Source organism: Arabidopsis lyrata, assembly GCF_000004255.2.
Source record: "Arabidopsis lyrata subsp. lyrata unplaced genomic scaffold ARALYscaffold_5, whole genome shotgun sequence".
NCBI lineage: Eukaryota > Viridiplantae > Streptophyta > Magnoliopsida > Brassicales > Brassicaceae > Arabidopsis > Arabidopsis lyrata.
The window spans coordinates 11,679,640-11,695,088 of NW_003302551.1; the positions used below are offsets into that span (position 1 = coordinate 11,679,640).

The 15,449-nt window shown below is 33.5% G+C and overlaps 3 protein-coding genes across 5 annotated transcripts; 1 reads left to right on the forward strand and 2 right to left on the reverse strand.

The window, feature by feature from the left end:
- Positions 1-20: 20 nt before the first annotated feature.
- LOC9313447 lies at positions 21-1,616 on the forward strand. Of its 3 annotated transcripts, none has more exons than XM_021026397.1 (5): positions 21-134; positions 566-765; positions 877-1,025; positions 1,106-1,214; positions 1,478-1,616. In XM_021026397.1, exons 1-4 carry the CDS (start codon positions 83-85, stop codon positions 1,191-1,193), a joined length of 489 nt encoding a protein of 162 aa, XP_020882056.1. In that variant the 5' UTR covers positions 21-82; the 3' UTR covers positions 1,194-1,214; positions 1,478-1,616. The 3 variants fall into 3 exon arrangements, with proteins under 3 accessions (XP_020882056.1, XP_020882057.1, XP_020882054.1); XM_021026398.1 differs by having other exon boundaries at positions 1,482-1,616; XM_021026395.1 differs by lacking the exon at positions 1,478-1,616 and having other exon boundaries at positions 1,106-1,357.
- Positions 1,609-3,729, reverse strand: LOC9311778 (high affinity nitrate transporter 2.6). Its single transcript, XM_002877333.2, has 2 exons — positions 2,672-3,729; positions 1,609-2,582 (listed from the first exon to the last, which is right to left on the reverse strand). The coding sequence occupies exons 1-2, from the start codon at positions 3,509-3,511 to the stop codon at positions 1,794-1,796; spliced, it is 1,629 nt and encodes a 542-aa protein (XP_002877379.1). The 5' UTR covers positions 3,512-3,729; the 3' UTR covers positions 1,609-1,793.
- Positions 3,730-11,563: 7,834 nt separating this feature from the next.
- Positions 11,564-14,326, reverse strand: LOC9313448 (high affinity nitrate transporter 2.3). Its single transcript, XM_002877334.2, has 4 exons — positions 13,796-14,326; positions 12,995-13,421; positions 12,776-12,891; positions 11,564-12,677 (listed from the first exon to the last, which is right to left on the reverse strand). Exons 1-4 carry the CDS (start codon positions 14,206-14,208, stop codon positions 12,005-12,007), a joined length of 1,629 nt encoding a protein of 542 aa, XP_002877380.1. The 5' UTR covers positions 14,209-14,326; the 3' UTR covers positions 11,564-12,004.
- Between the last annotated feature and the right edge of the window lie 1,123 nt (positions 14,327-15,449).

Sequence of the window (15,449 nt, forward strand, 5' to 3'; positions counted from 1 at the left end):
TTGAGTGAGACTTTGTGAAGATAACACAGGTAACGAAGTGATGAGAAGAGAGAAATGATAATTCCTCTGTTGTGACTTTGTGATGGAGCTTAGTCTCAAGCTGCAATCTTTTTCATTCCCTTCGTCAGTTTCAAGTAAGCTGAACAAAACCCTGATTCTCAATTTTGTTTGTTTCGCCGTTATCTGAAATTTGGATGTACCATTTATTGGATTTGACCTGAGAAATTTGACGGGAAAAAGCAAAAATTTCTTGATATTTCTGATGATGAATCGAGTTAAAGCATTTAAGACAATCTAATTTAGATAAATTTCGAGTTTGGGTCTTAAATTTGTTTGATCTTCTTAGTTTCTAATGGAGCTTGGAGCAGTTCAAGCTTTGGTAGTTACTTACTTTAGAGTGTTTTATTACATGGTGGAATTAAGGTTCAATTGTATTACGACGAATTAATTAAGTTTCATGATTTTAATTTGTGGATTCATGACTAAACACTACTGTCTGATTCATATTAGCTTTTAGCCTTGACCATTTCACTCACTTTTGAGGTTTTGTTTTTTGTTTTTGAAGGTGTTAACAATGCGAGGTTCTTAAAGACGGTTTCTTTGTTCGATTTGAAATCATCACAACATAATAATGCTAAGAGATCATTAACAGTGACTCCTGCTTTAGCTGAAACAGCTGTTTCTATAGCGATTGCAGCCACGGTTGTTGGTACTGCAGCAACTATCCTTGCACGGAGAAGTTCCAAAGCCGCTGAAGAAGCCGAGGTAGTTTGTTTTAGTATATATATATGATCCATGAATACAATCTACATTGGTTTTTCTTGGTTAAACTTGAGGATCATTATTGTTTAAATCTCGCTGTGAGCTGAGTTTCAGGCTTCTACGAAAGAATGTGAAGCTTGTCTCGGTTCGGGAATCTGTCCTGAATGCAAAGGTGAAGGATTTGTACTAAAGAAACTATCAGATGCAAATGCTGAGAAAGCAAGACTTACAGCTAAAAATATGGCCACGCGATATACGGCCGGGTAATAATAAACTCCCTCATTGTTCTTCCCACTTTTTTCTTGAATTGATTCTCAAGTCCCATCAAACACACATTTTACAGGCTTCCCAAGAAATGGAGCTACTGCACAAAATGTTCGTCCACACGATCTTGTATAACATGTGGTGGGAGTGGAAAGACAAGCATCTAGCACCTTACGCAGAGTACACAAGTACGTTTAACTCGTTTTATTTGGGAACCCAATTCAATATTTTAGCATAACTTTCTTGTTTTGTTTTAATTTATGACAGACTCTGCAATGTTTGAAAAATTCTCATCAAACTTTAGTTTTATATTTTCAAGATTCATGCGTCATACTTTCTTCTTACTCTTTCTAGATTCTTTTAATGCGATATGTTTCTTAGACGTAAAGATTACTAAAGTCAATTTCTTCTTCTTTGGTCTTTGTTTGTATCGCTATGACGTCTCTCCAAGGAAGAAAGGTTTCTTCATGTAGACTAGTTGCGCCTCAAAACACTCGTCTCATTTTCAGTATTTGATCTATTTCTTTAAATTAGTAATATGATCTTGGAAGACTTTTAAATGTTGATAAAACAGAGAGAAAATTGATGCATAAGCCTTATATCAAACGGCATTTTACATCACGAGCACCGGGCTCACTGAACCTCACTTATTAAGTCAGGATCTTACTCGGTACATCTTTCATAAGAGGAACATAAAACAAGGAAATATAAAGCTAAGTTTGATGGTTATTTATATGTGGAAAAAGATGTGATGTGACTATCCTTCACTAGACATGAGTCGGAGATCCAGTTTCCGGCGTTGGAATATCAGCCAACATCGCCTTGCGGCCTCTCTCTGACCGGCTGTTTTCAGCAAACTTAATGCTTCCCTCGTGTAGCCCTAAGCTCTTCTCTTCCTCTGTCCATTCCGCTCCATAGTAATGCTCCTCCTTTGATATCTCTCCGTCTTGCGATGGCCTCAAGAACATGCTTCCCCACTGCGGAAAGTGTATAAACGCAACCGGAAGGGAACACACAACAGCCATAACACCCATCAAGGATAGTCCTTCAGCTGTACTAAACCTCGATGAGGAGAAGAAAAGAAGTTGAGTAACTCCCGACCCGAAATTTCCTCCAGCACCAGTCAATCCAGAGATAAGCCCAAGAGAACGGCGAGAAACAAAAGGGGCAACACCAAAGAGAGCTCCACAAGCCGCTTGTGTGCCGATGGAAAAGAGCATCATGGCTAAGATAGCTATAGGGAGTGAACTAGCGCGACCGAGCCAAATACCAAAGAGAGCTCCAACAGTTTGTAAGATCCACAAGATCCATAACCGGCCCCTCATACCGAAGAGCCGTGCAGCTACATCTGAAGCATAGCCACCAAAGGGACGGGCAAAGAAGTTTGCCATACCAAAGCTGGCTGCTATAATACCAGCTGTGTGAAGCGTAAGGTTAAACCTATCGTAGAAGTATCCAGATATAACGTTGTTGATCGTTAATTCAACTCCCATAGAAAATCCATAGAGCATGAATAAGACCCATGTTCTATAGTTTTTCACAGCGAACCAAAATACCTATTAAACAAAACAAAATGTAATTAGAACCACTTACTAATATTATCTTAATTATTGATCATGTTTAATATATTGTTATTATTAATTACCTTGGAGAATTTGTCTTTGGAAACTTGACCACTCTTTTGGAGAGTACTAAGGTTACCATCGGGAAGATCTTGGCCGAGAGTAAGAACAAGAATACCCATAATGATCTGAAGAATGCCGGGGATGAAGAAGGCGAACCTCCACGCCGTGAAGGCAGTGGCTCCGGTGAGTTTGATGACGTGGAAAACCATTGGCATGAGTAGCTGAGTCACTCCTCCTCCCATGTCTCCCCACCCTCCAGCACATCCGTTAACGAGTCCGATAATCTTTCCAGAGAACATAACGCTCGTCCAGTACTGGCATGATACGAACGTCGCTAAGCAAAAACCGATCATGAACCGAACAGCTAAGTAACTTCCCGCATCAGCTACGAACGACATGGAGAAAACGGCTGGAGCTGTAAGCATAAGAGAGAAAGCGGTCCCATAACGTGCTCCTAGAAGGTCACATACGGCACCCATAGCTAGTCTTGAGAAAATGGCGCCGGAAACTGATGCTACTCCGGCATTTCCGATGTCGGTTTTGGTCAGGTTGAGGTTGTCGCGGATCACGGGGACTAGAGGTGCAGCTGCGAAGGTGGAGATGAAGCAAGTGAAGAAAGAGATCCATCCTAAGTGGAAAGCTCTCATGTGTGGTTTGGCGAATGATAATGGTTTGAACACTTTTGCCCTATGCTCGGAGTCCACTGGTAAGGCGAACTTAACCGTTGGATCGTCTGATCGGACGGCTTGAGACGAAGGACCATCTTCTTGGACGGAGAAGGAGAAGACTTGTTCCCTTGCCGTGACTCCATGCAAAGAGGTTCCAATAGAGCCGTCTTCATTAGAATGGTTATGAGCCATTGATCTTTAGTTCAAAGAAAATGGGAGAAGTTAAGAGAGAAGAGACTTTAAACAATGAAGAAGGTTTTCTTCTTCTTTGTCGCCTTTGTTGTTTTCTGTTTTTGGTGTAAGTTGGAGAAGAAGAGTTGTCTAGTATTTATAGAGAGATGAATACTCCTTTGGACATTATGGGTAACGTTAGGTGGATCCAATGATAACATTTGAATAATACTACGTGAAATGAATAATATATCCTCCATATATTATTTTTGGTGATTTTATTAAGAAAAGTGATGGCATGTCGCAACTAAGTTGATTTATTATATAAAAATATATGACATTGTTTCGTAAAAATATTGCAGAAATTTTCATTAGAAAATAATTAAAATAGAAATAGAAATATGTTTAAATGTTCATGTAAAAAATTTGCTATTTAGAAGAGATTCGTAAAAAAAAAATTTCTCTGTTATTTGATTGAAAATGAATAATATAATCTTCTAATTTCAGTTGATGCTCACAAACAAATTAATAATATCTAAACTGTGAGGACTTCACATATATATTAATATTATTAACTTTTTTTCTTAACACTTGACTTTATTAATATTATAACTTATCAGAACTTATTTATACATATAGTGTCGAGGGCTCCATAATTGTTCACACGGAGAAGAGAATATCCTATTGTAACTAAGCATATGTAGTTTACACATAATGCAAATTACGTGCTCCATTTACTATTAGTATTAAAATGTTTATAACTTAATGATGTCAATACATTTCATTGATTAATTACTTGTACCATAGTATATCTCTATCAAGTCAAGACATTTATGGCTTTGCATGTCAACCCCTTATCGTGATACTGATACATGATGTATCCTTTTTATAATTACCAATCATAAAAAGCGATATCAAAAACATTACTAAAAGTATTTATTCAACTTTTTTGTATAGTTTTCGTATATCACTTTTGTTTATAGTTTTATATTATTCTGTAACAATATCCCTCCAAGTTAAATAACTCGCACAGTTTTTATTTTTAATCGAATGGAATATTACGTACGAATGGAATAAATTCAGTAGAACAACGTGTCTCTTTCACCGCCGGCTTAGCGTCCATTTCGTAGCTAATGTACAACATGTGTCTACCTAATGCATGGATGTTTCCAGCTACTATAATAGTATTATTTAAAAATATTATTTTATTTTGTTTAAATTTATACATTATATATAAATATAGTAACTTTACATTAATATCTTCGATCGTCTTTTTTGTTTTGTTAAAGAGTCAACAAAGTACAAGAATATCTTAATAGAGAGAATAGAAATACAAATGTTTGACACTTTCAACCAAAAGGTCAAAGAGAGTTATGAGATCGTACGGTTCATTGTAGAAACTTCATTCTTTTAAAAATAATTTCAGTTTTGTCATTTGTGTATTCTACGTAAGGTAAGGTCGGGGGCAGTTGCCCCCCCCCCCCCAAATTTTCAATTTCCTTTTAAATGTTAAGGATTTAATTAAGTTGCTCCTTTTGGAAAATATGTTTTGCCCCACGTAAGACAATCATTTCTCCAAACCAGGGTGTTAATTACGGCATACTCGCCGTATATCGGTACCTTACGCTATACGCTAATACGGCAGACTATCTTACTGTTTTTAAAGCTATGCGTTTAACAAATACGGTTGAGTTCAATACGGCCACTTATACGGCGCTATACGGCATTATACGGCTCAATACGGTCATTATACGGCGTTATACGGCTTAATACGGTCATTTATACGGTGCTGCTTTATATAAATACAGTTGTCATTATGTTTTCATTTTTTTTTAGAATTGGAGTTTAACTGAGACTTCTTTTTTTTTTTTTGACAATTGTTTTTTTTAATGATATTAGATATATTTGCAATATATTTATATTATATATATATATAATCATATATAAAAATATATTCACCGTATATACTCCGCATATATAGCCGCATATACAGTTAGGCGCTATACGGTAATCCACCGCCCGACTACCGTCTAGCGTATTTTAGAACACTGCTCCAAACTTAATTAACTTTCCATTATTTCTATTTTTACTAGGCCATTTATTATATTTCTATTAGCAATATCGTGATTCTTTATTTGTTTTGAAAACACTAAACATTATTTCCTTTTACATAAAATTATATTTTTTTGCTTCAACGTAACTCTTTGATGGACAAATCAATGTTTTGATGCAAAATATTTAATGGATTAAGAATAACATTTTTCTTCTTAAATCTTTTGAATATGATTATCTATTCATAAGTGAAAGAAACACTTCTATGCTTCAAAAAAATATAGTATATGTCTTTCGTACCATGGAAACGTTTATTTTGTTTTTATATAGTGATTTTTGTTTGAGTTTTAGTATCTTTTGTTTTGTTTTTTAATTTTTTTTTAGAGTTGTTCTTTAATTTTCCTTGACCCTATATACAAACTATATTGTATAACGTACTTACAAGAAAAATTAGTTTAGTTAACAAATTTTTTACATATGATTATTGTTTGCCTCCGATAAAAATTTTCATAAATCCGCCACTGATCCCTTGCATGTGGTCGACTCATCAAATTAATTTAAATTTTGGTAAACTTCAAGTTATATCAAACTTTATTCAAAAATTCATGGACAATTTTTTGTTTTCAGTTATCCAATAAGATATCAAAAATTCGTGATCTTTATTTATTTTGAGGGGTTTTCAACTAGCTCGATCATTTCTTATTTTGAACGTAAACTTATATTTAAGAGAAACTCAAATTGCAGAAATCAAAATTTTGGCAACAAAAGAGCTAACGAAGGAACAACAATATTAGAAAGTTATCAAATGAATTGTTTGTATCGATAAGTTGACTTTCTTCATATCTTCCTCAATCTCCGTACCATCTAGATCAATCTTTTTTAGTTTGCAGACTATATCTGAATATAATTAAGCCATTCGATTTTTTTTTAAATGAAACAATAGTAACAACTATATGAAAACTTAAACTCAACTCAAATTACATTTTATCAAACTTGGATCAGTAGGAGAACATCTAACAAAATTTTGTAATTAAATGTTTCTTTTGTCTTCTTATTTTATTCTGCGTTTCACTAGTAAGCAAGTAAAGAAAGTCCAATCTTTATAGGTAAAGAAAATTCCAATAATGCGGGATAAGTCAAACAAAAAACTCTTAACCATTGATCTTTCATCGGGATGGCCGTTGACTAGTATAAAGTGTAAGTTTTTCGCTTAAAGTAGTTGCAACTTGCTAGATTTCTAGTAATATTATATTCGTTTCAAAAAGCTAATGCACAAACAAGATCTACTTTTTTTATTTCATATTTGACAATATTATCAAAACATTCATAGAAACAATGGTAGCTTCAGTAATTTAGAGAAAATGTGGTTGTTTCACGAGATTTCTAATTGTCCGATATTCCTATATAATAGTCTCAAAACTGGTCCTATATATTTACATATATATCTTGTTTAATATTCTCTGTTCCTCAAATAATGATGTTTTGAGTTTTACACACAATTTAAAAAATAATAATTTTTAAAATTTTTAATTATTATTTTATTAGTTTAATAATATTAGTTTTACTGCTCACCTTTTTCTATTGGTCACAAACAAAAACAATGATAAATCTTGGTAGAACAAGTGAAAAACTCAAAACATCAAATAAGTAAGAACAGAGGGAGAGTGAGTATATGGTCAGCCCCGGCCCAATATATTTGGGAGCCTTAGGGCATCATCAATGGGAGATCATGTGAGGGTGTTCTTATAGAGAATATAATGTTAAAATAATGTAAGATCATGTGTTTAGATCTTTTGTTTAGAAGTTGATTAGTGGGAGAACATGTGTAAGATCTTAAGACTTAATAATATAATAATCTAAATTAAATTAAAATTTTACAATTATTAAAACATTTAAAAATAACATATAAATTGCAAATGCCAAATTTATGAAAAACTGAAAATAAAAGTGAAAATACAATACTAAATATTTATGAAAAAAACATTAAAAATATAAATAACAATAAACAAACAAACATATTACTTAATAAAAGCACAAAAACATTTTATCTAATTAATACATAGTTTATTATCCAAATTTATTCCAAATATGTTGAATATTCCAACCAATGCCCAAATGCCACGTCACCCCGCAACACCCACAAGAACAGATCCAGGTCAAGAGCCCAGTTCCTGATCTTAAGCCCATTGACCCATTTTTTTGGATTTAAATAATGCTTAGATCAGGGGGGTGATCCCCCAATGCAGATGGTCTTAGGGCAAAAAAATTTTTTTTGGCCTATTATTATATATAAAAATATAATTTACTTATTTTCTAAAAAAAAATTGCAGATTCTTTACAGTAAAAATTGTTATACTAAAATTTTGGGCCTTTTTATATATTTTTTATAAAGAATTAGGCATCTTGAAATATAATTCTTATACTAATAATTTTTCAAAAAATATTTGGATCTTTTTTCTATGTAAAATTTTTATTAAAAAAAGAAGCTTTAGGCCGTCGCACCTCCGCCCGCCCATATGAGCCGGGACTGTATATAATGTAAGTGTGATTTGTGATTTTTATATCAGACAAAAAAAAAAAGTCTGCTACTTACAATTTTTATAGTTCAATAATCGCTGCTTATATTACGGCAGGTTTCACGTAATAATCAACGTGGGGATGTTTCAGCAGAAAACTTAGAAAAGTGGGTTGATGATGCTTATCGTCGTGGTTTCTGATGGGCGTACTTTACATTAATGATAATTTATTTGACTTATATTAATAATATCAAAGTCGTACTTATGACTTGTTACAAATTTAATACCGTACAGATCACAGCTGTTTTTTTTTGGCTTTCTTCTCCTGTTGACGTGGAAGATGTACGGGCCTCTGACTATGATCCTCATCATTCAACACATCTGAAATTGATACACGTCTCTTTTTCTTGCCAATTTTGTACTTATGTGTACATTAGATCTCTGTACTTTTTTGATAAAGTTTTTCCTCACACTTTTTGTAGTTCCCTGTACTTATGTCTGCGAAAGTTTTTTCAACTGTAGGACTTATCAAATGTTAGACACTGTTTATTTAATTACTTTGCGCAGCACCTGTATTTGGCCGTCCCTTCGGTGGCTTCGCCTAGAAATTTTTAGTTATATAAATAAAAATAATAGTTTTGACGGATAATAACGTACCGTTTTAACAATAACCAATCATAAAAACAATATAGGAAACGTTATTTTCAATTTTTCATACTGTTTTTAACTATTATAGTATCATTTACCGTTTTTTTATCCACTAAAACATTTATACAATTATACCAATTTGTGTCACTACTGATTTTGCGTTCATTTCTAAATTACGACTTTAGTTTAAATATTACCGACAATACGTGATTACAAATATATGTTTCATAAACATAACATGCAAGAATGGGTTTGAAATTCACGTTTGTTGGTCCATCATGTCATGGTACGTAGTCCAAACTAATCGAACACTTTGTCATGGTCAATAAAGTACAAAACTTAAAATACGGCTATTATGTTGACACCAAACCAATTTACAGTAGTTTATAAACTAATTAGTGGTTGGTATTTATTGGATGTCAAATGTTTTTACTAAAATTTTATAGAGTTGGTATAAACGTTTTAAACAGCAAAAAATTATTCGGCTCTTCCTTGGGTGTTGATTATTATTCTTGCTCGGTTTTGTATCATTTCTTTTAAGAAAATTAGCATGCCTTAAAAATGTTTCTAAATTTTGAATAGAAATTAAACAAAAATTGAATGAAAAAAAAAAAAATCGAATAGCAATACATATTTTCTGGTTAAAGAAACGTGTACCATGCGTTAAAAGAAAATTTGCCTTGTGTTGTATGTATAAGCAAGCTGTATGATACGGTGGCGTTTCGATTTTAAGTCCAGCAATTTAATTGACAAAAAAACATATTATGAAAGTTTTGACAAAAAAAAAATATATTATGAAAGTAACGATCCCTTTGTTTTAAAAATTCTTGCGAAAATTGACTAGTTAATGAATAAATAAGTACTTTTTTTACTCGGAATCAAACAACAAATTATTTTATTTTCATTATGATTTCTATATATATATAAGTATATGATTTGTTTAATACTCTCTCCGTTTCGTTTTAGGACTTAAATTTTGTTTCTTAATAGTTGTCGTTTTAGGTTTTCAATCAAATGTTTGATAAAAATTCCAGTATTAATCCTATTGTTTTAATGTTTTGACTAATGAAAAAATTTATAAGATATATTAATAAAGATAAAACTGAAAATATATTGTTTTTCTTAATTTGTATGAGAAAACCTTAAACGACAACTAAAACGAAACGGAGAGAGTATCTGATTACTTTCACATGGCAAGTTGGGATGTAATACGGGTCATTAAAGCACTCACATGTAAGTGTCTTAATTGGACGATGACTCGATTAATTAATCTAATTAAATTAAATCTCAGGAGAAGAGGAACTCGTTACATACCATAGCTCGGTCCTACTCGTTTTGACTAAAAAAATGTTGTTGAAGTATGACAAAAAATAAAGTGAAATGCTTAAGAACTAGGAACGATTTGGTCATAAAAGAGATAGTTCAGTAGAGATTGCAGACGGTTTAGTTCTAATTGTTGGTAATCTTGGTTTTATTGTTTTGTTAAACTCAATCTAGAGATTAATCAAAGCCGTATTAATGTTGTAACCACTTAGATTGGAACAGAATATTGACATTTCCTTTATAGATATTTCTTGTTTCAATTTATCCAAATTAGTGAACTGGCAGGTAGATGCATGCATGGTCGAGACGTAGGGCACTCACATTTGGTTATAGTTTCGACCCATTTTCCAAACATGTAAACTTGATTACTCTTTAAACTGTTAATTATTGGCTTATTGGAATAGGGATCTTGTAATATTATGTTATGTTTATTTATAACATTTGATCGATACATTTTACCAAAAGTAGCGTGTCCCATTCTCAAAATATCTCTATAATTATATTCTTTCAATGGCTTTCATTGCATCACCGTATATTAGCGAGATTCGTCTCAATTACATTAACTATTTAATTTCCGGCATAAACGTAGTTTAAAATGTAATATGTCTTATCTCAACAACATGCGTTTGACATTGGCGTTAAAAAAAATAGGGTAAACAGTTTTTTTTTTTTTTTTTTTAGTATGGTTATGGCTCAATCAAGACATACTACTACATACAAAAAGAATATATATATATATATATATATATAACAAAAAGGAAATTCAAGATTTTTTTTTTTTTGTTAAAGTATCTCTTTTTTTTCTTTCTAAACGAACAGGATTATAACAAAAAGGAAATTCAAGATTCCAAATGATATAATCGAAAGAACCCATAATATTAAAATTCTTTCGATTATATAATTTCGAAAATAAAGAACCCATAATTTTTAATTCTTGATAACGTACGTTGACAATGGACTTGGGTTCTATCAATTGAGTTTCTGCGGCATCGTTGCATTTAAATAAAGAACAGCGCGATAAGTGGGGGAGCAATCAAGCCACGTTTTGTTGACTTCGAAACGCGTAAGATACGCGGGACAAGATAACCACTTGGTCTTATAATATAGTCGTACCTACCGATCCATACTTTATTGTTTTATGGACCGTACAGATCATCATCATCATCTCCACTTTTCAAAGCCAAGTTGTAATGTTCATCTCTTTCGAACTTAAGCTGACGCTGTTTCGGTAGAAATAACCACTCAATACCTTCAGTTTTAAGTCGAGAATATACAAAAAAACAATTGAAGATTTATATAAAAAATTATTCATCCTCTTGCTGACTTTTATAATTTTTGATGTATACGGGTTTGATTAAACAAACTATAATCGTACTTTTTTGTTTTTTTTTTGTTAATAAAGAGAATCCCTAATTCCAGACTAATCCCCGAAATGATGTCTATGGATGGCTAAGTTGCGATGTGCAAGATTTTGAGAAAAATCGATTTATGACCTAAACCCACATGAAAATCCCACACCTTAAACATGAGCCACTAGTCCACCACAACTTGGTTAATTAAAATCGTACTTTTCAATGTGATTTAAATGTTGGAGTAAGAATTCATAGACTTTTGCTTAAAAGCATTAAATGATATGACATTTGATTGATAATTAATGCATAAAGATGCATGTCAATTTTATGAAAATAAAGTTGGTAATGATGGAAGAGGAAACTTAATACTATAAAACAAGAAACAAGCCACACACTAAGTTTGAGTTATGAAGCCCATAATTTATCAAACATCATGTAATCAAATTAATTAAGATCTTGCTTGTTAAATATATAAAACCGTGAAACGTATAGCCCATACCAACGGGAGAATAAGCTCTATAACATAGCATATGATTATATGCCTCACCATATATAGTAGTATAATGTGTGTGTCGTGTCTCTCAGTGTGTACATGTGGAGATAAAACATTCTATTCCGTGAGACTAAACATGAGCCGGGGTTCGATTTTCTGGCGTGGAGGCACCGTCCACAGCCGCCTTTCGGCCTCTTTCTGATCGACTATTCTCTGCAAATTTAAGGCTACCTTCATGCAATCCTTGCCGCTTCTCTTCCTCAGTCCACTCGGCTGCGTAATAATGCTCTTCCAATACTTTCTTCTCGTCACTTGTTGGTCCAAAAAACATACTTCCCCATTGCGGAAAATGTATAAACGCAACCAAAAGCGTAAAAACCATCGCCATGATTCCCATCATCGACAAGCCATCGGCAGTGTGGAATCTTGAGGAAGAGAAAAAAATCAGTTGAGTTAGTCCCGATCCAAAATTTCCTCCTGCACCGGTAAGTCCTGATATTAGCCCTAAGGAGCGGCGCGAGACAAAAGGAACGATGCCGAAGATAGCTCCACAAGCAGCTTGCACGCCAACTGAGAAGAGCATCATGGCTAAAATAGCTATAGGAAGTGAAGTAGCACGGCCTAGCCAAACACAGAAAAGTCCACCAGAAGTTTGTAAAATCCAAAGGGTCCATAACCGCCCTCTCATACCGAAAAACCGAGCAGACATGTCAGATGCATAGCCACCAAGGGGACGAGCGAAGAAGTTAGCCATACCAAAGCTGGCTGCTATCATACCAGCTGTGTGAAGTTGAAGTTGAAACCTAGTATACGTGAAACACAAGAAACAGATCAGGTTACTTTTGATTAAAGAAACTTAGACTTAATTAAACGAAAATTTGTTATATATGTTAATCCGAACCTGTCGAAGAAATACTCTGAGATAACATTGTTGATGGTCATTTCGATTCCCATGGAAAATCCATAGAGAAGGAACAACACATACGTTCTATAGTTCATCACAGCATACCAAAATACCTAAAAAGAAACAAAATTAATGATTTAAGGGAACGGTAATTATTATTTAATTGAACTTATTATATAATAAATATTGATGTGATTTATTTGTCTAGCTAGGTACCTTGGAGAACTTGTCTTTGGAAACATCTCCTTTCTTCTGTAGAGTACTAAGGTTTCCATCAGGAAGATCTTGTCCAAGAGTGAGCACAAGAATGCCCATAATGACCTGTAGAAACCCGGGGACGAAGAAGGCGATCCTCCACGCCACAAAGGGACTGGCTCCGGCGAGTTTGATGACGTGGAAGACCATTGGCATGAGTAGCTGAGTCACGCCTCCTCCCATATCTCCCCACCCTCCGGCACATCCGTTGACAAGTCCGATTATCTTGCCGTTGAACATCACGCTTGTCCAATATTGACATGACACGAACGTTGCTAGACAAAAACCAATCATGAACCGGACGGCTAAGTAGCCACCAGCGTTAGCCACAAAGGACATGCTAAACACTGTTGGAGCTGATAACATCAGCAAAAACGCCGTTCCGTACCTGTTTCAAAAATGAACATTAAGTGATCGCATCACGATTAAGTTTCACGTCAAAAAAATTATCTAGATCACGATTATCATTAAGAAAAACAGAAATTTTCCCCATGATATGATACATGAACATAAAAAATGTTTTATATAGATGAATCTTAGATATAATACGTATGTTGGTCCAAAATTTCCAAATTTTATTTGATGCTCTATGCATAACTAAAAAGTCGGGTCTTTTAACAATGTGAGGCATTAAGCAATGGCTTCCCATGCTTATGCTCCGGACCGGCCTTTGTAACAACACTTACGTTCCTTAAGTCCATAGTCAAGATAATTTCACTAGTAAACACATTCGCATATATAGTTATAAAAAATTATAAGTACCTAGCCCCGAGCAAGTCACAAACAGCTCCCATAGCGAGCCTAGAGAAAATAGCGCCGGAAACCGAGGCGACTCCGGCGTTTCCAATATCATTTTTGGTCAAATCGAGGTTATCTCTGATGATGGGAACGAGAGGTGCGGCGGCAAAAGTAGAGATGAAGCAAGTGAAGAAAGAAATCCATCCTAAGTGAAAAGCTCTCATGTGTGGTTTGGCGAATGAAAATGGTTTGAACACTTTTGCTCTATGTTCTGAGTCAACCGGCAAGGAAAACTTAGCCGTTGGATCATCCGATCGGACGACTTGAATCAAATGGCTAGCATTGCCGTCGACAGAGAAGGAGAAGACTTGTTCCCTCGCCGTAACTCCATGCATGGAGGTCCCAATAGAGCCTTCATCATCATTTTGGTAAGCCATTGTTGTTCCCAAGAAGTGGGAGAAGAAGAGTCTTTCTTCTTAATTAGGGGACAACGTGCTTCTCTTGTTCTTCTCACGCCCTTGCTTTTGGTTCTCTAAGTTTGTCGACTTTACTTTTCTTACCTCATATATAGACGTAGAAGTTGCCGCATTGCACAAAAAAAAAAAAAAAAAAAATTCGTTTGAGACAATAAAAAAAATCATTTGATGGAAGATTTGGTAAAATAGGATTATTTCATAATTTATTTGATTAGTTTATAAATAAGTTTTCTTTTATAACGACTTATATTTTCGACTCTAAAGTAGTTAAACGATTGATTGAGTTACTTAATTATATGATTGGTCGATATATCACTTCATTATCTTATAGTCGAATTTTATCGTTAAAGAAAGCCCCAATCATGAATCATATCGACTAGTGACTTGTGGCGGATAATTGACTAATTCACCATTTTCATAACATATGCATACCTTTTATTTGCATGGCATGAATGTCAAAAAATTTGGAAGAAGTAGAAACAAAACCTAACTTTCTTGGATGCCAATATAACTATAAGGATTTAAGGAATATCCAATTTACGAACAGGTATAAATAATGTAATTGTCGTTGACAATATCGGGTTATATATATAGTATAAGTTTATGTTTCACGCTGTCCATCGGTTGATTAAATTTTATAATTGCAACTTGGTAGACCTCTTTTAACCAAAAAAAAAAAAAAACTTGGTAGACCTCACGACGACACAACAAATGTTGTCATCCCGTGTTAGACGCTTATAAATTTTTTTTTTCTTTTTTTTTGTCAAATCTATAATATTTTTCTAGTCTATATATATATATATATATCTGAAAAGCCGTTTTTCTTATAAGCAATATCTTTTCAAACCAATTACCAGTTGAAAAAGCAATTATTAAATTTAGAAAGCAAAACAAAATTTTTTTGATTAAATAAAAAAATTAGAAATGAATTTTCCCAAGATTTGATACAAATTTAAGAAAACCAAACAATAATAGATATTTTATTAAAAATTTAAATATATGAATTACTATGCTATATAATTAAAATATTATGTCAATTTATGAAATTGATTGGACCATATGTTTACGTAGGATTGTTAGAAAAGTTCTTATTGTCTTAGTAATTTATCAATCTGTGTTATTTTTTTACTGGTCCTAACTGGGACTAGAAGAATTTATTAATTTATCGAGTATTAATTTATAGAAGAGTTTTACTTTATTGC